Source organism: Macaca fascicularis, chromosome 1 (genome assembly GCF_037993035.2).
Source record: "Macaca fascicularis isolate 582-1 chromosome 1, T2T-MFA8v1.1".
Taxonomy (NCBI): Eukaryota; Metazoa; Chordata; class Mammalia; order Primates; family Cercopithecidae; genus Macaca; species Macaca fascicularis.
The window spans coordinates 120,243,707-120,266,851 of record NC_088375.1 but is presented as its reverse complement, the minus strand read 5'-3'; the positions used below and the strand labels follow the sequence as shown (position 1 = coordinate 120,266,851).

The 23,145-nt window shown below is 49.6% G+C and overlaps 1 protein-coding gene across 14 annotated transcripts in view; it reads right to left on the bottom strand.

Annotated features, from left to right (window-relative positions):
• The window catches only part of SYT6 (synaptotagmin 6), a 73,175-nt gene that overhangs the window by 12,356 nt on the left and 37,674 nt on the right, over positions 1-23,145 (bottom strand). For 7 of the 14 annotated variants that reach the window (XR_001483378.4, XR_012416229.1, XR_012416231.1 and 4 more), the window contains exons 4-6: positions 9,273-9,393; positions 4,767-4,938; positions 3,393-3,543 (exon numbers count right to left, since the gene is read on the bottom strand). Coding sequence is in view for 8 of the 14 variants with exons in the window: in XM_045365255.3 (XP_045221190.1) it covers positions 3,393-3,543; positions 4,767-4,938; positions 9,273-9,393 (444 nt within the window). In the remaining 6 variants the exon portion in view is untranslated. The remainder of the gene's footprint in view (positions 1-3,392; positions 3,544-4,766; positions 4,939-9,272; positions 9,394-23,145) is intronic. The other 7 variants (XR_006690485.3, XR_012416232.1, XR_012416233.1 and 4 more) reach the window with 2 other exon arrangements.

Sequence of the window (23,145 nt, the reverse complement as noted above, 5' to 3'; positions counted from 1 at the left end):
CACAACCTGACTGATAGGCCAGGTCAGAGGAGAAAACATAAAAGGGCTTCATAGAGTGTCTTTCTTCCTTTATGTAGCAGCCCAAAGAGTAGTCGCAGGGAGCATAACTGTTTATCCAGAACAAATGAAGAAGGAACACTGGCTCCCCTGCTAGTCCGAGTTTTCCTACGAAGATAAACAAAGGGAGGAGATGGGGTTCATGGACAATGGGAAGGTGAATGATTCCAGGAGGCTTACAGTGGCTCTGAAATAGCAGCATACCTGTCCCCAGCACACAGGGAGATTGTTGTTTCAGAAGGCCTGTGTTCCAGTAAGGTCTTTTTTTGCTCTGAAATGGGTCACGTTCCAATGGAGATTTAACATCTCTGGCAGATGATCTGAACCTGGCCCTCCATGATAAAATGCCTTGGTGAAGAGTGCTGGTCAGCCCTGTGTGTGGTAACAATGATGACACGTGGCTCTGGGCTGAGAGGGAAGGGGGCGGGTGCCGCAGCTGGGAAAGGCCACTTGTGATGGCTCAATGAATTTTTATTCATGAAAGAATCCCAGCAGGGAAAGACACCTTTTCAGTTAACTTGTTCCCCTCAGCCTTATTTTGAGCCCCAAACAAGTGAGCAAGTATGATGCCCTCTGTTCTCATTAATAAAAAAGAAACGATCACAGCACTTGAAAATCCCTTAAGAAAGGTGCAAGATAAATACAGAGCGCTTTGCAGATATGATGCCATTTATCTTCCCGGCAGCTGGAGGAGATTTCTTTATGATTATACAAATGGGAGATACAAGTTTCAGGAGCAAAGCTCTTGCTCAACATCCAGAACAGGAATGAAAAGAAGGCAGGATGTGAGCTCTGAGGATGAGCGGGAGGATTGCCTCCAAGCACAATGCATCGCACCAGCGGACATGAGGTGCTTACTTAATGTCAGCCCTGTGGGGGTTTGCATGCATTTTAATAAAGATATTTCAAATGTGGGCGCTAAATGTGTCGGCAACAATTTCAAATAAATGCGAACTATTGAAATCTCAGGTTGCCGAGACGAGTGTCATTTTCAGCTTCTTGATACAGAGAATGATCAGCTGAGTAGAAAATGGTGGGATCATGCATGGGGGAGGGGGCATTCCTGGGAGCCTGGCCTGCGAGGTCAAGCAAAAAGTAAACCCAAAGCATATCAATTTATTCTCTTTTTGTTTTCCATATACTGTTACTTTCCCTTTACTGTCTCATCAAATATTCATTTTCAAGGGCTTGATTCTACTTTATCTTTCTTTTGTAGTCTGAACCAGTGAGTCGGAGTTCTCAAAGAAATAGGGACTTGGAAATCAATTATTTGGCTTAATTAGGTTGTATTCATCATGAAGGAGAGTGATTCTGGAGCCAAGTCCTAGCTCCTCCGTGGTACTCAACACCCCACCCCCAGCTGTAGCCGCTGCTCTGTCACTTTCCATTTTCCACAGGCAGGCTCAGCCTGGTAACAGGGATGGGTTATTGCAGACTCAAGATTAGAAAGGCAGTCACAGTACAAGATGGGGGCTCATGGGCCCAGCCATAGTTTAGGGTCAGAGTTTCCTAGAAAAGCAAAGATGGGAAGGGCTTATCCTCTCATTTTACCAAGGAGCCCCAAGACCAGAGTGGGGCAGTGAGTTTTCTAAGGCCCTACAGCCAACCAGAGACCTCTTAGCTCTCATTCCATGCCCTCCCCCTAAGCCACCCTAAACAGTTTGGTAGACTTGTTCTATTCTTAAATATCTCCAAAGGATGATAAGCGGGGGAGGAGGAGTGGTGTGGTGGATGGGGCTGTCATGACCTCTGCCTGGGTTGAACCAGCACAGCCTTCAGTGAGGTGCTGGATGCTGTCTGCAGGTTGTCTAGCGTTCTGCCCAGCAACGCCTCCTGTATTGTGGGTTCCTCACCCACACTCTGCAGAAAGGGCTTTCTGGAAAAGAGGGGCAGGGGCTCCTCTGGGGGAGCTGAGAGCCGAGGGACTGGCCTCACTCATTAAAGGTCCACAGCTATGGGAAAATCAAGTCACCCACAAGATAGAAATATGAGGTCTCAACTGCCAGAAACTTTGCTTCTTTATACCCCTTGATGCCGCCTCAAAGGTCACAGGGCAGGAGCTGCACAGAGCACACGCCACCTGTCTGGGGAGGTGAATCAATTAGCCTGCCCCCTCACCAACCGAGGTCCCTATCACCCGTGTTTCCACAGGTCCAGTCCCCTTGGCTCTCAGGCTCTCCTGAGACACCTCACCCTGCCAGAAACAGCTGGAAATGGGCTTGTCCTCCATGAGAGGGCAGGGAGCCGGTGGGTTCTCTAGGTTTGCCGACCTGACTTCTCTGCATCATAGAGTGTGGGGAGGGGATGACTCTGTTTTGAAGGTGACTCCGATTTTAAGCTGAGGGGCCATGCAGTGAAAAGGATAAAGCTTTATTTTGTATTAGTAGAATTTCCAATTTGTACAGCTCTCTAGACTTGTTAGGTTTGAAGCCTGTTAAGATGACAGAATATTCACCCAGCTTTCTAGGATACAGACCAAGGCATGAGATACTGTGAGTGAGTTTTAAGCCTTGTTTGGTCACCCACACTTCCAATCCATTTGAGAAAAAGCAGGCCTGGGGACCACCAGGGTGATAGAATACAGGATCCTAAGTCAGTGGGATTCAGTGGAGGGTGGAGAAGTTTGCAGATATCACTCAAAGGGATATTTTCTTTGCAGTTGAGGGAGAAGTGACAGGGTCAAGATTATACAGTAAGTCAGGAGGGGCCAAGATTGGAGCCCAAGTCTCGGGACTCCCAGCCCAGTGCTCTCTCCATTACGTCTCTGTTAGAACCCAACGCAACCCAGCTCCACAGCTTTAGCCAGAAAGCCTGACACCTTGAGGTCATGCTCCCTTCCCCAACAAGGGCGAGAACCAACATTCATAAGAGGAGGAATCTGCTCTTTGGCATCTCCATCCAAGCAGTGAAAACTGCCAAGTGACTGCCTCGCTTGAGCCTCAGGGAACTTACTGTTCTGACAGGGGTAGAATGTCTTGCCAAGCTGTGATCTCACCCGCTTGGGGCTTTCTCCTAAAGGACCAACTTGGCCAAGGGCTTTGTGAAAGCATTTCAGGCCTGGCACAGTGGTCTGCTGGGAAGTCTTCTTCAAAGTTCTTGCTTTCCATTACGAACTCAGTGTTGCTTTCAAAATGCCCAACACCAGAGGCTTTGTGTCGGTGGCCTCCACCTTTTTCCTCTGTTTCCTTTTGGCCTATTACACGCTGGGTAAGAAGCATGTGGCCCCCATGCCCACCTTTCCACAAAAGGCTGAAGGTGTCACTGCAGCCGACTGCCATTCTCCAGCCCACACTGCCATGCAGCAAACATGCCAAGGGCCAGGCGACCTCACCCACCTCTTTGAAGGATTTCTTTACCTCCACCAAGGAGTGCCAGTGTGCGATGGGCTTCCGGGGGTATGCCAGCATCTCGTTCCAGTGGTCCCTACCCAGGCCTTCGGCATTGATCCCTACACGACAGACTCCTATGATCTCATTGTGGCCCACTCTGAGGGAGAAACAAAAGTCCCAGCATTGGCTACCAGACATGCCTTCAGACAAGGAGGTCCAGCGCGGGTTGGAGGGGGGGGTGCATGGTAGGACTCTGCCCAATGGGTCTAACTCAGAACTCTGAGCTCTGGAAACAGATGCTTGGCAGGGCTTCTGGGTGGCAGTGGCAGTGAAGCCTTTGCCTGGTCCCCTTCAGTGGACACTGGACACAGGCAGATAAGCAAAGGTTATAAACCTGTTTGGAATCTCAAGAAATGGTGGGCAGACAGCCTGAGTTTGGGAGGTGAGAGAGTCTAAGTCTCTTCACTTATTTGACCCCGCCAACACATTACAACCTCACTGAGACATCAGTATTTGCAAATAAATCGACCGTCTCTGAGCACCATTTCTCCAAAACCCCCGTGGCTGGAATGTGATTTATTCACTAGGTAAGAACATCAATTATCCCTTAGGTATGTTTGTCAATACTATGCCTGAGAACTTGGGCTAAAAGTCCTGTATTGAGGCTTTATTGCATGGTTTCTTTCTTCTTTAGCTAAAGTGACAACTGGAGAGAAGGAGTTATAGGGGCTGGAGCAGTTGAGAAATGTTTCTGAGCCAGCCTAGATGGAAAAGCAGGAGGTGTGGAAGAGAAGAAAAATATCTGAGAGAGGGGAGATCCGACTGGATGGATATGCTGGTTCCAGATGAGGGAAGGCCGTGAGAGTCCAAGGGAAAAGCCTGGATCACAGGAGCCACTGATGGTTCTTTAGAAGGGCGGGTCCAGGAAGAAAGCTGTCATTTAGGAAGATGTGTGCCTAGTATGTTGACCGAATTGGGGCAGGAATCGATGGAGGCAGGGGTCAGTTAGGAGGCTGCACAGCCATCCCAGGGTGACAGTAGTAGCAACAGCAGAAATAGAGAGGATAGAGGGGCATTTCGAAGGCCAGATAACAGGACTTGGTGCCAGATGGAAGAATGGGAATAGCAAGGGGTGAATTCAGGGAAACTGATGGATAGAGCCGCCCCTGATGGAAATAGGCCAGTTGGGAAAAGAACTTTGAACCTTTGCTAAGGGAGAATCCATGATCTTCCTCAAACTCCTGTACCCTTCTTGGGTACAGATAGAGTTGAGGCCTGAACCCCGAAGCTGAGCCCTGAATCACAAGGTCAAGGAGCTCTGTGCTGGTGCTGGAGTGGGAGTGAGGGGTGGAATCACATCCTTCTGGGACGCCCACCTACCGATCATAGTCCATGACTGAGATGAGCAGGCTGACTTGATCCATGTTTTCCGGGGGAATGTCAAAGATGATGGCCTCATTGTAGACAGGATTGAGTGTGTTTTTCTTTATGGTTGTTTTCTTCTTCTTCAGCCTCCGCCCATCACAAAGCAGGGACACTTTGACATAGGGATCTGTGCCAATGGGGACAGAGGAAAGGGAATGGAGTGTGTTAACAGATGTCTGCAAACATCATTTGCAGCAAAGGGACTGAAGCCCTAGACCTACTGCTGCTCATCAGATGGTATCAGTGGGTTGTTAAAATAATTAAACCACCTTGTATTTATGTAGCACACCTGTCTCTGAGGACACTCTGTGCTTAATAAATGCAGAGTCTTTAGCTACCTCAGTACTCTTGGGAGAGCGCCTAATGGACTTTTACTAATGGGGAAGCTGGCTCCAAATCAGACGTGGCACCTGCCGACAGGTATGCAGTTCACAGCCCTAAATCTCAGCTCGTCAATCACTGGCTGACTCAAAAGGGTGATGAGGCTGAACAATGACACTATTTCTTTCACCTATGAGGAGTGCTTTTCCTTGAGTGACTTTTTTGTTTTTTCAGAATTATAAACCAAAGGATAAAAGTTTTGGGGCAGGGTAAAAATAGGACTCAACAATGGCCAAGGAGACACAATGTGTCAGAGTGAAATGAACAGCAACAATCACGATGCTGTTCATGTCCTCCCCACCTGAGAACATAATTTTGGGTCCCATTGTCTCAATAATCTCATTTCCATTTGGCATCTAGAAGGCGGGAAGTGGCCCTGCTCTCTGCTTCCCTGGAAGCCGTTTCCTGCCCACTTCTGGGCAGTGGAGGAGGAGGGAGCTGTGGCCCGGGGAGACTCAGGGCAGCTGGTTGACATTTCCTTTCTCAGTGGGATCTTGGATTCTCTCCATCCTGCAAAGAGATGCTTTTATTGAACTTCCATGTGCCTCCCATCCTTTTGTTTTCTTTAGTTTTCTGAATGGGTATTTCATGGCCATCTTTCTACCCTGAAATTTTCTACTCACTCAAGTGAAGTGATACCTATTGTATCTCATAGCGCAGGTGTCTCGGTCACCATCATAATTGTTATTTATGCTGCACAGCTCAAGAAATGGGAGGGCAGCTCACAGGTAATAATAGTTTTCGAGACACTGATGTGCTGAGACACCTTGTTGCCCAGAAGCCAGGGCTCCTGTGAATCTGTCAGGAAGTGCCAGCCAAGCAGCTGCTTCCCAGCTCTGTGATTCATAGGCATGTGGTTCTATCTCCTGGACACTGAGCACCGACTAGGGCCCTGTACTCCCTGGCATCATTCAGATGAGGCACACATCCATGGTGGAAACGAGGAAGAACTGTGACACCTGATCAGAAACCCCAAGCCTGAAAGGCATTTCTGTAGACACCTAAATGAGCTGCCAACTAATCCATGTGGCAGCAGTAGCTATGCCTTAACTGTGGGGACATGAGGTTGGGTTGATGGGGAGACCATGAGGTGTTTAATCAACCTGCTTCTCTAACTACACATTTGAAAGGATCCTCTCTCGGGGATTTTCAGTATAAAGGAAGTAAGAGTTTTGAGAACTGGCATGAGGCTCTGCTTTCCACAGATTCCATTCTCTGTGGATATGCCCCAGGACATTATTCAGGTTCAGGTAGACAGATGGGCAGAGCTAGCCCCAAGACCTGTCTTTAACACAGCAGCTTGCAGAATCCATAAGGATGTATCTTGCCTTGCAAAGTGGCTCCAGACTTGAGGTTGCTCAGGTGCTGCCTCATTCCCCTGCTCTACCTATTTCCATACATTCCCACATCAGAGCAGATTTCCATATCGTGAGGCTTGGAAAAATAGAGGCAGAGCCACTTGTCCCATGGGCCACTGAGCAAATGCCTTAGCAAACTTCCCCAACTCTGTTCATCCCTACAAGGCATATGCATTTTTTTAAGAGACAGGGTCTTGCTGTTTTGCCCAGTCTGGTCTTGAACTCCTGGGCTCAAGTGATTCTTCCACCTAAGCCTCCTGAGTAGCTGGGATTACAGGCATGAGCCACTGTGCCTGGCTGATAGGAAATTTATAAAATTCAGCGTACATATTTCCCTTGCAGGAACCCACACTTTCACCAGCATCCATGAAGCCAAGCAGACAGATGACCGTTCCCTAGGCTTTTCTGGGGCAAAAATCCGTGGTTTCTAGTGGAATGCTGGCCCCAGATGATCTTGGAGGTCCTTTCCTCTCTAACAGCCTATGATGCTCTATGCAGCTGAGGGAGGGGACACAAAGACCAGCAGTGTATTTCAGCCTCATTGTCATGGGAGCCATCAAAATTCAGCATTTAGAATGCACTCACCACCCCTTTGTAGCATACTGGTCCTTATTATTATTTTGTGCTATTTTTAGTGTCATAGTTCTAGCAGATAGGCTTTGAGAATTGATTCAGGGCTAGTTTAGATCATGGAGAACAAGAAGATCCTGGGTTTTAGACGTCAATGCCACACAATTCAAGAATAGGCAATTAATAAGCTCCATTCACTCCCCAGCTTAGTTCAACATCAAATAAGTCTGGGCTGAGGGCAACCTCAAACTCATCCTCAAGAACAGGAGATCTAGTTCGAGAGGCTCCTAGCCAGTACACCCCCACTGCTTCACCCTTGGACCAGGTTCCTCATGCTGTAAATTCAACCATCCATTCTTTCGATATCTATTTATTGAATGCTTACTGTGTTTTATCCACTGTTCCAGATACTTGCTTACATCAATGAACAAAATAGACAGAAACCTGTAATGAAAAGAGGACCCCTGGATCTTCAGAATCAAGCCAAGGTTTAATAACAGGTTCCAAACCCAGGTCAAAAAGAGGGGCAATTGTGAAAGGTAGGTTAGAAATTAGCATGAAAAAAATCTCACACCCCAAACTCTCTGATTCAGAGCAGCTTTTGTGATGACCTCAGCAGCTTCACCATAGGCTTTCTCTCCAGCACATCAATTTAATTACGCCAGAGAAGAGAGTGTGGGGACTTAGGCAGCAAAATCCTATTTCCCTCAGTAGCCTTGAGAGTCTTCAGTGAATTTTCTTCCCTGTTATGCACTTATTTTGGTATTAAAATGAAACCTACATTGGCTGCACTTTAGGGGAAGCTGACTTGCTGCTGCCTAAGCTTTTCCCAGGCCAGAAGAGGTCTGTTAATCTCTTCCCTACGTCCTGATGTGTGTGGGAAGCTCTGAGGGACTCAGAGCTGCAACAAACACTTGTTACTCTAGGGTTTCCTGACCACCTTATCCTGAAACTTCAGTTTTCAAGGCCTGATACCTCCTCTTCTTCCAGCTGCACCAGGTTACACCTGAGCCCAGGTGTTTCTGGCTCAGCCATCACCTCTTTCCAGCAACTGATTATACCCAAGACTCAAGCTACTCCTCTGTTATTTCCAAACTCAAATTCTTCCACAACTTAGGGGTTTTCCAACAAATAAATAAAGAATACAAAGCAAATATGAGGAAAACTCTTTAATATATTCCCAGCTAAGTTCAGAAGCAACTCCTCAGTGGTTTTACGTTGGTAATCTGAATCATCGAGAGTCTCTTGAGCAGGAGGGCAGGGGATCTAGGGAAACAAACTGAGCTTTTTTCCACATTTGCAATTCTGAGTACAGCCCAGACTGAGAGGCTTCACCCCATTTCACTCCTCAGAGCAGTCTGAGCTGATGAGGGAAGGAGGCTCCCAAGACTCAAGTTACTCCTCTGTTGTTTCCAAACTCAAATACCTCCTTCCACAACTTGCAGAATTGTAGGGGAAGACTCAAACCTCTGACACTACGTCCATCCTGCAGGTTGCTGTGCAGCCGCCCCCAAACAAGCATTTCCTCTGTCACTAGAATAGGACTATATTTCTATGTTCCTGCTGTACCTAGCAGCTTTCTTGGTGCTGAGGCTGAGGCCAGGAGGCCTGCAGTAAAGCCTCAAATACAAATGCATTTTGCTTTTCAGTGGATTTGTTTCCTTGGCTCAGTGCACAGAATTGCTGCCATAAGCCTGCACAGACCGGCAAACATTTACACGCTCAAACTTGACATAACCCTTCCGGAAGTCCTGGGGCCTCATATAAATAAGAAAACTTATCCTTAAGGTTTAAATCCTGTATATTTAATTCTTATTATCTCCCTCTTCTAAGAGAAAGAGTGACAGCAATAGATGATATCTACTGAGTGCTTATACGTGTAAGACACCATTCTGAACATTTACATGAATTAACTCATTTCTCCTGCAAGCAACCCATATAAGATATTGTTATTCCCACTTTTCAGACTAGAAAACCAAAGCATTTACACAGCAAAGACGTGGCAGAACTGGAGTTCGAATCCAGGCAGTTTGCATCCAGAGCTGGTGCTTCTATTCTAAGAATGCTGATAATTCTTTCCCCTTCTCCCTGAACACCCTTCCAAATCCTAATGTCTGGGCTGCTGGCAGGCCACTCGGGTTAAGAGGAGTACCTGAATAGCCTGTGATGTCCATCGCCTTGAGGTTCCGACACTTAATCACCGTGAGGGTGAGCCTGCCTGCTGTGGGCAGGTAGCAAAGGGAGAACATGATCTCTCCCAAGTCCACGCTTTCCTGCAAAGAAGCAGACAAGAGGGCAGATGAGGGGCTTGCAGACCACGGGCCTCATGTCCTGTGCAGCATCTGTTGGGGCTCTCTGGGGTCAGGAGGAGGCTCTTGGAGACACAGTGCTCTGTTTTTAAGACTAAGGGACTGGCCTCCTTGCTGCAAGTAACCGGGTATAAAAGGCAATGGAAACAATATTGCCTCTTCAGTACAATTTGCCCCTTCCAACATTCCCTCTCAATATCAACCCACATTCTGACCCTGGTCCTTGCCGTTCTGCCTTTGGCCTGACTTGCTCTCTGTGTGCCCCTTGGCTTCAGCCTCCAACCACCAGCCCCTTTATGGCCTCTTCCTGTTCTCCTCCAGCTCACCCTTCTCAGTCACTGACCCCCTTGACTTCCTGCCCATCCAGGCATGTGGTCATGACAGTGTCCTGGACAAGACACATGCTCTAGCCTGCAGGTGTCCCCTCTCCCAGCAGGTCCATGATTCTTTTCTGCTTCTGCCCCTCAGTGCAGTAATTCTTTGTCAATCACAGCCAACCAAGGAGACAAACACCTGGCACCCCATCTGATGGCAAGTGTTTGATGCTAGGCCTCAGGTCCACTTTCTGTTTTCTCCTTAAATGTGGTCATCCTTTAAAAATAAACCCAGCTACAGAGCACACGCTCTGCTGCCTCTCCTGCCCCCAGAATCATCGTGGCCAGGGATTCCTGGAAGTTTCTGAGAGAATAGGAAAACCTCAAAGACAGTAAGCACACCCATGTGTGGCATTAAACAGTGCCTTGCCAGGTTGCTTCCTCCATTTGATGAAGGAGGGCGCTGTCATGGTGAAGCCTCCTCCCGCAGGTTTGAGGAGGAGCTCCAAGATACGGAGATGTTTTCTCTCATAGGGCTCCCAGAGTCAGGTTTGAGGAGGAAGAGATCAGGGTTTGGGGTGATTTCAGATGAGGCCATCCATCCACCCATCCATCTATCCATCCATCCATCCATCCATCCATCCATCCATCCACCTACCCACCCATCCATCCATCCACCCATCCATCCATCCATCCACCCATCCATCCATCCATCCACCCATCCATCCATCCATCCATCCATCCACCCACCCACCCACCCATCCATCCATCCACCCATCCACCCATCCACCCACCCATCCACCCATCCACCCACCCATCCATCCACCCATCCACCCATCCACCCATCCACCCACCCATCCACCCATCCACCCATCCATCCACCCACCCATCCACCCACCCATCCACCCACCCACCCACCCATCCACCCACCCACCCACCCATCCATCCACCCATCCACCCATCCACCCACCCATCCATCCATCCACCCACCCACCCATCCACCCACCCACCCATCCATCCACCCACCCACCCATCCATCCATCCATCCATCCATCCATCCATCCATCCATCCATCCATCCATCCATCCATTCAGTAATTCAGTCAGTCAACAAATATTTATTGATCACCTGCTATGTGCTAAGTGTTGATCTGAGTGCTAAGGATAGAGGAGAGAACAAAACAGACAAAAACCCCTGCCTTCCTGGAACTTAAAAAATACATTTCAACTTAAAAAAATAATTTCAACTTTTATTTTAGATTCAGATTCAGAGGGTACATGTACAGGTTTGTAACATGGGTATACTGCGTGATGCTGAGGTTTGGGGTACAGATGATCCTGCCACCCAGGTAGTGAGCATAGCACCCAACAGTTAGTTTTTCAAACCTTGCCCCCTCCCTCCCTCCCGACTCTAGTAGTCCCCAGTGTCTATTGTTGTCATCTTTACGAGTGGAGCTTACATTTTATTAGGGCAAAGGACAATAAAAGAGGTAAGTACATAAGTTAGTCAAAAGTATCAAGGAGAACAAAAGGCAGAGAAGGGGAATATAAAATGACCAGCAGGAGGCTATAGTTGTTGAATTTTTAGCCAGAGAAGGCCTCTCTAAGGAGGTAATGACTTCTGGGAAAGAGAAGAGTTGAGGGTGACACCAGGGTTTTGGTCCATTCTCCTTGCAAAGAGCCACCCTCTCCTGGAGACTCCGACAGCCTGGTCCCCTTGGAGAATAAGCCAAGGCCCTGTCTCCCCTACCTCCAGAGCCTGTGCTCACCACACTCTCCTCTAGGCAGCCCTGACACCCCACCGCTTTCCTAGCCCCAGATTTGTCTTTTTGTCCACACCCCCGAAATAAAGTCACCCCCCAAACCAAATTCTAGGAACAGCAGGTGAATACCCCCAGCTTCCAAAGAAGGGCCTGGCTGGGGCCAGGGCTGGGTACACTGTGGAGACAGCCACCCCTCCTGCACACAGAACCCCGTGGCCTCCACAGAGCCAGCCATCCCACACCAGCCCCTGTGGAGCGCCTCCATGAAGATCACTTCCAGCTGTGAGGCTCTCAGCAACTCTGTGAGGCAGGCTTGTTGGCATTTTCCCCTCCATTTCACAGACGAAGAACTTGCTCAGGTTTATAAGCCTTGCCAGCTGCCTGGACTAGTGACTCTCGGGAGAGTGGTCCTTGCACTCCACTTTTGAGCAATGCCCTTCCAGCTCACCTAGGAAGCTGCTCAAGGGAACCCTCACCCTTCTGCACCTTGGCGTACACTCCATCCACTTGTTCATTTGTGTTTCTATTCATATTTACAGAGTGCCTGCCAGAGGCACCATGCTTTGTGGAGGGTATGCAGTCCCCACTCTCAAAATGCAGATGGTCTAGTGGGGCGTAACCAGTTAAAAGAAGGTGCTGGAGTCCCCATCTTGCTCAGGTGCATCTCCTGGCTCCCTAGACCCCTAGTCAAAAGAGACACACACAGCAAGTGCCCCGTGCCCTGGCATGGGTCCTGCGGCAGCGGGCAGATCAGCATCACATCTGGCTAAATATTCCATGTCTCACAGAGGCACCGAGGTATAAAGAGAAGCCCCTTTATTTCCCTTAATAACCTCTCAAGCCCCAAGTTACTGAAACCCTTTAGATTCAGTGAGCACAGTACTAGGAACCAACCCATTGCACATGGACTGTGTGCCAGGCCTCTGCTAAGTACTTGGCTAGACTATCTTGGTGAGTCTTACCTCAGCCCTATGAAGTAGGTGCTCTCTCTCTCATCATCCCTATTGCACACAGGAGAAAATTCATGTTTGGTGAAGTTAAATAACTGGCCCAAGGCTGAGTGACTAATGAGCGCTTTGGTGCGAGATTTTCATATATCAGTGCCACTGCTCAAACACCTTCAGTGGCTCCCCTTGTTTGGCTTCTGGGATCAAGGCTCATCTTCTTGCACTTGGGGCTTTCAGCAACTGGGCCCTGTCTTACCTCCTCACCTGCTGCTCTCTCCCTTCTCTATGCCAACCCTCCGCTCCACATGGCTGGTATATCTTTGGTCCTTTTTGCCAAAATGCCTCCCCTTCTCCTCTTGGCTTGGATACTCCTATACCTACATCACGCCCCCACACCACACCCCCATGGACCCTCGCCCAGGGTCCAGGCCACAGTGAGCATCTCTCCTCAACACCCCTGCAGGCTTCCTGTCCTCGAACAGCTCACAGGAGTCACCAAGTCTCCTTTTCCCTGTAGCTGTGTCCCCCAGCATCTAGTGACAAGAGCTCCTTTTGTGACAGGGTCCTTGCCTTGCACCTGCTTGTGCTTCAGCGTGCCCAGAAGGACACAAAAGCAGCTACAGAAATGCTCGCAGAAAGGGGCGCTTACATGTTAGTAAAAGAACTCTGGAAGGAGTGGTTCTTCGCGCAGTGTTATGATCGAGTCAGGGCCCTGGGAAGAACTCTGGAAGCTCCTGTGGCCCCCCTGAGAGGGAGCGAACAAAAGGCTGCTGTCCCCATTTCCCCACCACCATGTCCTACAGATGCGGAGTTGCCTGCACTTTCACAGGCTGTCTCTTTTGGGGGAGTCTGAGTTTATTCGTTATGGACCTGGGAGGCTTGCCTCGGGGTATGAGAGGTCCCTCAGGGTAAACAGCATCGTCCCAGGCTCTATGAACTGCTGTCAAGGATGGCTCCCTCCAGGGGAGCAGTGAACCGCAGACCTCCTGGTTTTTGCAGGACGCCTGCTCTTTCTCACAGGACTGTGGCAGCTGGCGACATGCAGGTGCTGAGTCTGCAGTGTGGTGTGGCCCCTGCACCCAAAAGTGAACTGCACTCTCCATCCATGGGCACAGCCGGGTAAAAGGACTGGCCCAAGATCCCACTATGACCTGGAGGCAGGGAGGAAACCAGGGCCAGAAGACAAAAGCCTGGCTCTGGAGGCTTCCTCGGGGAGTGGCTGGCCCTCACGGGGCCTGGTGGCAAGTTAGCAGCTCTTGGTTCACTGTTCTCCTGCACGTACAAGCAGCAGAGGACAGGATTATTTAATAAGGGAAAATAAGCAGGTTAATTCTGAGTAAATAAGAGATGAGAGCTAAGCAAACAGAGAGGGTCAGCAACTCCTGGTAGTCACTGTCTCTCTCTGGAAAGCCAGGCCCCAGCTCAGCCCTCACCAGGTCCTCTCTCTGAACTACCCTCTCTCAGGAGGTTTCAGTCAGATCCCACATGGCTTACCAGCCTTTTATCCTCATTAGAGGTGTTTGAGACTTTGGACTTCAATAAAACGATGGGTGACCAGGGGCTTCAGAACAGCTAGCACATTATTGCTTTCATCTTCACCTGCCGTCAGGAGAGGCTGCCTTAGGGCCCCTGACTGGTAATGAGCTCTCTGGTGCAGGAGAGGTCACTGCTATCCAGAAAGCAGTAGAAACCAGCATAGCCCTCTAGACTGCTAACCTAGAAGCTGATAGGGTAGATCAGAGCTCAGCAGCACTGGCTGAAAGTCTTGGCTAGTGCTTGCAGGAGGTGGACCTGCTGAAGGGAGGGAGCCAGGATGTTGGCTTCTGGAGAAATCTGTCCTTCAGTGCAACCTGTACACTTGATGTCACTGCCCATAACAGTAGCATTCTCCTTGGCTGCAGTGCCCAGGGTGTCTGGACAGTAAGAGATTCTTAAAGGCTCACCTATCTATAGCCCAACACTGCACTCCCTGGTTTCCCAGAGGCCCCTCTGCAACAACTGATTAAAGCACTTCTCTCTCCTTGATGCAGTCACCTAGTCGGGGGCATAGAAAAAGATATCCTATTTGTGGGCTGCCCATGAAAGGGCAGTGAACCACGAATCAGGAGACCTGGACTTTAGACCCTCTGCCCCCAGTTAGCTGCGAGACCTTGAGCAAATCGTTTCCCATCTCTGGTCCTCGGGCTATAAAATGTAGGGGTTGTTCTAGATGAGATGCTCTATCCTCAAGGTCCCTGCCAGCCATGAGAACCCAAGATTCCAACTGGAAAATCTATCAGCCATCACCAACTGAGATGACCCAAGGATGCTTAAGTGGTGTCTATTGCCTGTCTCAAGGAGTCTAGCAATTTCACTCTGAAATTCAAACGCTCCCATTTTTTTTAGTCCCCATTGCCCCTCAAACGTTTTGTTCTTCTCCAAGGCCAGCCATGTTTCCTCCTGAATAAGCAGTGAGTGGCGTCAGTGCCTCTGAGTCCATCCTGGGAATGCAGGCTAAGCAAAGCAAGAACAATGCTTCCCCATTTCTTACAGAACACTTCTAGTCTCTTAGTCATTAAGTGGCTTGTCTGAATCTCTCATCATCAGCAGAGAAGCATCCGCTACACTTTCAGGAAAGCCAAAAGAGACCTAAAAAGATCTCAGAAGCACTGGGCAGGAAGTGCTGTTAAGTTCCCCAGGGGTTGTGGGAGGGTAGGGGGGCTGGAAGAGAGATAGGGTGGAAGCCAACTGGACTCCAATGGCTAAATAAACATTCACTGAGCAACCCCGCATTATGGGCCTGGGGCTGTGTACTGGGGGTACAGAGATGAGTCATATGTGGAAGCCAGATACGTGGACCTGAGCCAGCCCCCGTGATATCTCCTCCCATAGCAACACAGGCCTCCTCTCTGAAGCACACACTACAACTATAACTTTTATGTTGATCTGGGGATTACATGATGAATGCCTGTGTTTCTCACCAGATTGTATGCTCTCTGAAGGCATGAATGGGGTCTGGTTTTATTCATCCTTATACCTCTCATGTGTAGCCCAGTGCCTGATGTGTAGTAAGTGCTCAGCAAATACTGGTTAATGAACAAATGGTTGAGAATGTGGATTTGGGGTCAGTCAGATCCAGCTTCCAGCTCTCAAGACTATGAGAGGTTAAGTACTCCTAAGAGAGTAGCGTGGCTTACTTAACCTTTCATAATCTTGGCTTCCTAACCTGTACAGTGGGATGAATATAGGACTCACCTCTTAGGGTTGCCCTAGAGATTAAATGAGGTAATTTGTGCAAAGTGCTTACTTAGCACAGTGGCTGGCACAGAATAGGTGCTTAGTAAGTATTGGCTACTATTATGATTATTACTACTATTATAAAGCGCTCATGGTCTTGGAAGAGGGGCAGGGGAGAGAAAGGCATATCAGTAGGTAGTACTGTTTGGTTTGATCGGTGCAGTAATAGAGGTGTGGACAAGATGGGGGCATGCAGAGCAAGGAACAAGGAACTCAGTCCCAGATTTCAAGCTAGGCTTCCCAAAGAGGGTGATATTTGGTGGGATCTAGAAAGGTGAGTAAAAGTAGATTTCTGTCAGAAAAAAACAAGCAAGGGCTTTTGCTTTTTTTCTCTGGAGAGGGATCAACAGTGCCTAAAGACATGGAAAGGGCAGGGAGTGTTCAGGGCGCATGAGAGGTTCCCTGTGGCTGAGAGCATGGTGATGACAGGGGCTGAGAGCATGGTGATGACAGGGGCTGAGAGCATGGTGATGACATGGGCGGAGAGCTCCCAGATGAGGCTAGAAACAGGGCCCCAGGCAAGGGCCAGCCTTGCTTGCCTAGTAGCCCATACTTGGGAGTTTGTCCATGATTCTGCAGATGATGGGAGACTGGGTCTACCCCTGTCCTTCCTTCTCTACTTCCTACTCAGTCCAGTGTGTCACTTGCAACCCAGACACCCACACCAGAGACCATTTTCATGTGTGTCATTCATTTGTCACACAACCACTAAATGTTGGAGGATCTCGAGAGACAGTAATGATAAGACAGACAAAGTCCAGGCCCTCCAGGAACTCGTATCTAAGGGAGGGAGACAAAAGTACACTCAGCAAGATGGTACCCAAGGGCAGCGAGGGAGCCAGGGACCTGACCAAGGGTAGTGAGTGGGTGTGGGGCCACTTTACTCAGAGTGGTCCCGAAAGATGGGGAGGAGCAGCCAAGAGTGGAAGGAGAGCTCTCAGCAGAGGGGCTAGCAAAGAGTGCTGCAGGTCTGGCTGGGGGAAGCAGATGGTGGCTGTGGTACCAGAGTAAGCAAAGGGTAAGAGGGAGGTCAAGGGAGGACTTGGAAGTGATTGGATTTTGCTTCCTGTGAAAAGCAGAGCCCTTGGAGGACTTGCAGTAGTTTGGGACTTCAGCAGCTTGTAAAGAATGGGTGGCAGGGGCAGGGTGAAAGTGAGCGTGAGCTCAGATGCTCTACGCCCTCCACGGCTACTCAGTGCCCGAGCTGCACAGCTTCTCGCTTCTGAGTGTCCCCAAACTCTGAGGCCCTCTCCTCCCATCCCCCCTGCACTACCTCAGCTCTGGCCTGCACCACCTCTGCCAGATCCCTGCAGTTTTCTAACTCCCCCTGCCCACCCCCTCCAATCCATCGTCCTTGCTGTAACCAAGAGGTTGCTCTCCTGCTCAGAATTCTGCAGTGGCTTCTCATTTCACACTTGTTTTGTAGTTGGAAAGCCTCTTCTTCAAATGAAGTATCATCCAAAAGCCCAATCACACGCAGCAGCTGAAGAATGGCTCAGAGACAGGGCACCCAGAGTACCTTCAACCCCTCGGGCTACCTCCTCGGAACTTTCAGGAGTCGGCATGAAAAACCACTAATTCACAGAATCACATGGCATTCAAGCTTCTTCACGGGGTGGCCCTCGCCTTTCTAGCCAGCCTCACCTTCCACTGTTCTGCCCCAGGTGCCCTACACTCCAGCCATAATAACCATAACATTGAGTGTTTACTATGCGCCGTCCTGCCCTAAGTGCTCCTATGTATGATGTCATATAATCTTCACACAAGCCTTACGAGATGGCTACTATTGTTATCCCCACTTTTTACCTGCGGACACTGAAGGACGGAGAGGTTATGCAACTGGCCCAAGGGCACACAGCTACTAAATGGCACAGCCAAGATGTGGACAGAAGCTTGAGAGTCCCCACTTTCAGCCACTACACCATCCTGCCTCTTGATGACACCTCCCCACTAAACGCTCCAAGATCTTTCCCACCTTCATGCCTTCGTCTGTTCTTTCTACCGCCTGAAGTAACCTCTCCATCGCCCTGACCATCCTGGACAACTCTTATCTTCCAGGCCAGCTGTCCTGTCACCTCCTCTTGGGTCACCTCCTCTGACTCCCTTGGTCTGGCCTGGGGCTGTGCTCCCATTGCTCTTGGGTGGTAAAGGCCAAGGGAGAAATCTCACAACTGCCCCAAGGCAAAGTCCGGACTTCCGAGAGGAACCCGGCAGGATGTGCTGAACTGCTGGGTGAGGGGCTGCAGGAGGAGAATGGAGACTGATGCTCTGCCCGCCCCATGTCCCCATGGCTGGCTCAGCTCTCGCCTGGGAGAGAGGAGCTGTGGGAGTGGGCACTCCTTCCCAGGGTGCCGAGAGGGGGCCCCTGCTGTGAACACCAGCCTGGGTGACGTGAGTTGATTCCCTGCTCCTCCTCAGGCCTGGACTCCTAGGGCTTCAGCAAGAATGCTGGGGGTGGCTGGGGTGGAAGGGCGGGATGTGTCTGTTGTGACGCTCAGGGCTTCCTGCTGGGTGCTGGGGCAGGTTCTGTTTGTTCTGAGTTCCATGACTGCTTTTACTCTCAAGTGCTTCTCTGCCCCAAGGGCCTTGCAGCATTATGAATAAATGATCAACCAGAATTGAGGCTCCTTAAACGAACTCAGTATACTCCAACTTCACTCTGCAGTGTGGACACAGGGCTAAGGACTGCCCCGTGGAGGTGAAGGCACCCCCAAGCCGGTGTGGAGCAGCGGTGCACGGAGGATGTGGGTGAGATCCTTGAGTCTGGGTTTGTCCTAGGGACCCATTGAGACTAAAGCACACCAGCGGGAAGCAAATGTTTCTGCATCTGAGCATCTTCGGAGAAACAGATGGTCTTATTTAGGAAACTTTTTCTCAGCCTCTCCTTCGTGAACCTGCCCTTGAAAAGAGGCTTAGTATTCCACATGCACCATTACTTTTGGGCAAATATCCGTGAGTCAGAATCACACTGGGAGGTGCAGATCTCTTCCTAATGACTTTTTAAAAGGTGGGTGGAGAAGAAGAGGGTCTATGAGAGGTTGGAAAGGAGCTTGAGGGGAGTGGAGTTTGGAGAAGTTTTAGAAGAGATGGCAGCAGTGCCTGGTCAAGCCAGGAAGTCTGTGCCGTAGGGTGCTTGTGCATGAGAGCCCAGAGCCGAGGACCTCACTTCAGATCTGGTCCTGCCACTGTCATCTTCATTAACCTCAGGGGCGGTGGGGGTAGTAAATGGTACATTAATGAAGTTAATGATGAGAATCCATCTTAATTTCTTGCCACAAGTTGTCCTGCCACATGGCTGTCAAACAGCTGCCAGTTTCTCCTGGGGAGAGGGCAGGCATCTCAGTGGTGAGAGATCTGCTATCTGCCCCTGGCAGGGCTGTGGGGGCTGGGACTCTCGGCAGGAGGGGAGATGCCTTGGTCCTGGTTTCCAAAGGAGTCTCCTGGGGCAGCTGAGGAATGTTTCTTGCAAACAAGTGCCCTGAGGGGGGTGCCAAATAGGCACGGCTTTGGTCTCAGCCAAAGGCACATGCCTGCACTGCGTGACAGTGGCTTAGCTTCACCATCTCTTTGGGGACAGTCACCCTGAAGATTAAGGTCTTTCCCCACCCCCTGCCCCCCACACTTCAGAATCTCTGGGTCTTGCCATGGCAAGGTGTTCCGTAGAGAATCTCTTTCCAGCCTTTCACAGAGTTGACTGCCCTGCTCTTGAAAACTACACTTCCTTCGGATTCTTCTCCCACCTCTCTGGCTGCCTCTTTCAGGTCTCCTGTGCCAGCCTCTTCTCCCATCCCTGCCTCTAAACAGTGGGGTTTGTCAAGCCTCTCCTCTCCTCACTCAGCCGTAATGTCAATATCCGTCTCCACACTAATGGTTCTTGAGTTTATGGCCCTTCTGCAGACATCTCTTCTAGACTCCAGACTCATATATCCAAAATGACATGGCCATGTGGCTGGAAATCTAGAACTTCTCAGAGGCTCACAGTTGCCCTTTTCATCTTCTGTTTACATTCTCCTCTAATTTTCCCCAACCTGTAAGTGGCCCTTCCATCCACCCAGTTGCTCAAGCCAGAAATGAGACATCTTTGTGGACGTCTGCCTTCCTCTTTTGGATTTAGATCATCATCAAGCCCTGATAATTCCAACTCCAAATTCCATCTCAAGTCCACCCACCTCTCTCCATCTCCAGTGCCACACAGAGGCCAAAGCCTACCCCCACCCACATATAGCTGCCTCCTATCTGCCCTCCCTGCTTCCCTTGCTCTCCCGCCCCATTCTCCACGCAGCAGCCAGAGTGCTCTTCCCCAGATGGAAAATGGATTGTACCACTCCTTGTTTAAAACCTCCAATGGCATCCCCTTGCAATAGGAATAAAAACAAAAGCACTTACCAAGATCTACAGGGCCCTCCACAACAAGGCTGACTCTTCAGCCTCCCCTGTGCCAGGGCCCTCCTCACAGGCTTCCTTAAATGCCCCAGGTTATTCCTGCCCCGTGACTTTGCACTTTCTCTTCCTCTGATTGACCATTCCTTCCCCAGCTCTTCACATGGCAGAGACCCACTCATCTCAGGCCACTTCCTCCAGCTCCTCCCTCTGCTGCCAACTGTGTTCCCGAAGGACAGGTCTGGGTCTATTTTGCCAGGGCCAGGATGAGGGTGAGGCAAAGCAGGTGCCCAGGTACAAAAGTGAAGGAGGTGCTCACTGTCAGGTTCATGCATGTATCCAAGAGTGAGTGCCCCCTTCCATTCTGCCTCCTGGGTACTTCACTTGCCTCACCCTAATCTCAACCCCATATTTTACTCACCACTGTATTCTCAGTACTGAGCACAGTGCCTGGTGTATAACAGATGCTGACAAGTATTTGTTGAATTAATGAGCAACTCAGCTTTGTGGGGTTCACCTGGTTAAAGTGGCAAAATGAATGGCTGACAAGAGTAGGCCATTCAGCCTACTTAACCTCAGCCTCTGGTCTCCCCAGGAGGGTTGCTGTGGTTATTGAGATGGTTTCAGGGTGGAGACTCATAGGTGTTCCTGAGGGGGTGGGCTGAATATTCCCTGCATTAGAAGCTTGGGAGGTGGGGACTTGATTCCTGAGCTGCACCCAAGATCTACTGAGTCATCATCTCTGGAGGGGGTGCCTGGATGTTTGCATTATTGATAGGCCTCCCAGGTGAGTGTTACATAGCCTCAGTTTGTGATATAAGATGAGAGATTCTGAGGTTGCCCCAGGTCAGACCCTATTAGAATCTCTGTGACATGGAACACGTCCTAATGCAACCGAAGTCATTAAATATAAGGGCTACCAAGCAAAAGTTAAGGAATGAAAGGGCCTCTTCTCTTTTATTAGGCACAAGCAAGGGTTCCGAAGGATTGAAGCCATGTGGGCTGCTGGACTGGTCCTGGCCCTTACCACTTCCCTTTGCCTTTTTCCTGTGCACCACAAGGCACACTGGGTAGCTATATTTTTGTAAGAACCTGCCTCATCCAAATTTACAGGGTTTAAGGAAATTAGGTATTAAGCAAAGACAGTGTTTCAAAGATATCTGACACCATTCTGTAAATATTCCTTATTGCAATAGATCTCCAAGGATGTGTTCCTGACCAATAAGGTCAGCATCATTTGGAAATAATCAGAAACACAAATACTTGGATGCTACCCTCACCAGAAGGCAGGGACTTCTGTGTTTAACAAGCCCCAGGGAAGTCTCAGGAACTGACAACCATTGCTTTTATCTAGTTGGAAGAACCAATTGAACACACATACTCTGGCCAGGATTTTGAAGAGTCTTCCACTTCTTTGAATCTACTTATTTTGGTGATTAAAGCCAAAGTCAAGAGAGGAGGAGACTAACAGTCACGGATCATCTACTAGTTCGTAGGGACTATGTTGGGTACTTAACACTTGTTTTTTTCTTTGTTTTGTTTTTTTGAGAGTTTTGCTGTGTTGTTCAGGCTGGAGTGCAGTGGCACGCGATTTTGGCTCACTGCAACCTCGGCCTCCTGGGTTCAAGCAATTCTCCTGCCTCAGCCTCCTGAGTGGCTGGGATTACAGGTGCATGTCACCATGCCTGGCTAATTTTTGTATTTTTAGTAGAGATGGGGTTTCACCATGTTGTCCAGGCTGGTCTGAAACTTCTGACCTCGTGATCTTCCCCCCTTGGCCTCCCAAAGTGCTGGGATTACAGGCATGAGCCACCGCGCCCAGCCCTTAACAAATACTAAATTCATTTTACTCATACTCTATGCCTGGCAGGAACACATAATTATCTCTACATCGTACTGAAAATCACAGAGGTTAAGTAACTTGCCTAGGGTCTCGTGTGCCAAGCTTGGCTTTGTTGACTCTGAAGGCATTGCTCTTCTCTTCCATCCCACCCAGCCTCCTCTGGGACTGTCCATGCTCCACCCCACTCCACCCCATCTTCTGTCCCTGGTTATTGAGGGTTAGGGCTGCCGAGGACCATGTAGGTTTTGAAGGTGAAATTTCTTGGTGTTCTGGAAGCAAGAAGCACAAGAGAGGAAGCTTGGAGACTTAGAATATTTACCTCCCTTCTGCCTGCCCCCACCTGCCCCTCTTGAAAGAAGACAAATGGATGGTGTCACCCTGCATTACAGACTATGATAGGATCCATCTCACTCACTTAAACCTACTAGTGCAGCACCCTGGCCTCAGCCTGTCATTTCTCACGAAAGTCCTTGTTATGTCATTGTCTCACCAAGTGCCAAACTGCTGCAGCAGACACTGCCTCAGGGGAAGGACGGAGGGGGAGAAGCTAGGCCAGCAGGGGCAGAACACCTGGGCCAAAGCTCTTGTCCCCAACGCGGCAGCTCAGTGGAAGAACCCTGGGCCCTCTCTGCACAGATCTTTGTACCTGAGTTCTCTGGGGAGCAGCCACCAGGACTAGGAGGAGGAAACCCATATATGAAAAAGTTTTGAGCTGGTGAAGTGTTTCCCCTGTCTCCTGTAAAGTTGTAGTTATATTCCTCACTGTTATTTCCTTGCTTCCTTAGGTCTTGAGGAGGGGTGAGGAGATGGTCTGTAGTCCCTACAGGCTTCTTGGGAGAGTTGAAGTGGGATATTTAAGGATCAGAGCAAAGGAACTCCAATCATATGTCACTAGGAAGCAAGAGGCCCCAAGAGATCAGCCAGCTTATCCAGTCCCAGCTCCCCAGCAAGACCACATTCAGCTTTACAATCAATGCCTCTTTTCCAGTGTTCCACCCCCTCCTGGAACTCAGAAAGTCCTCCCAGATGGCTGACCCAGTGCCTGGGGCATCTATGTCTTCCCTCCTAGTTCCTACCTACTATTACATCATAATTTAGAGGTTATGCCTTCTAAGACTGTATGAGTTTTGACTCTACCTTCTCTTCACCAAAACCGAGAACCTTCCCTTGGTCTCATAATGTTTTAGGCATTTT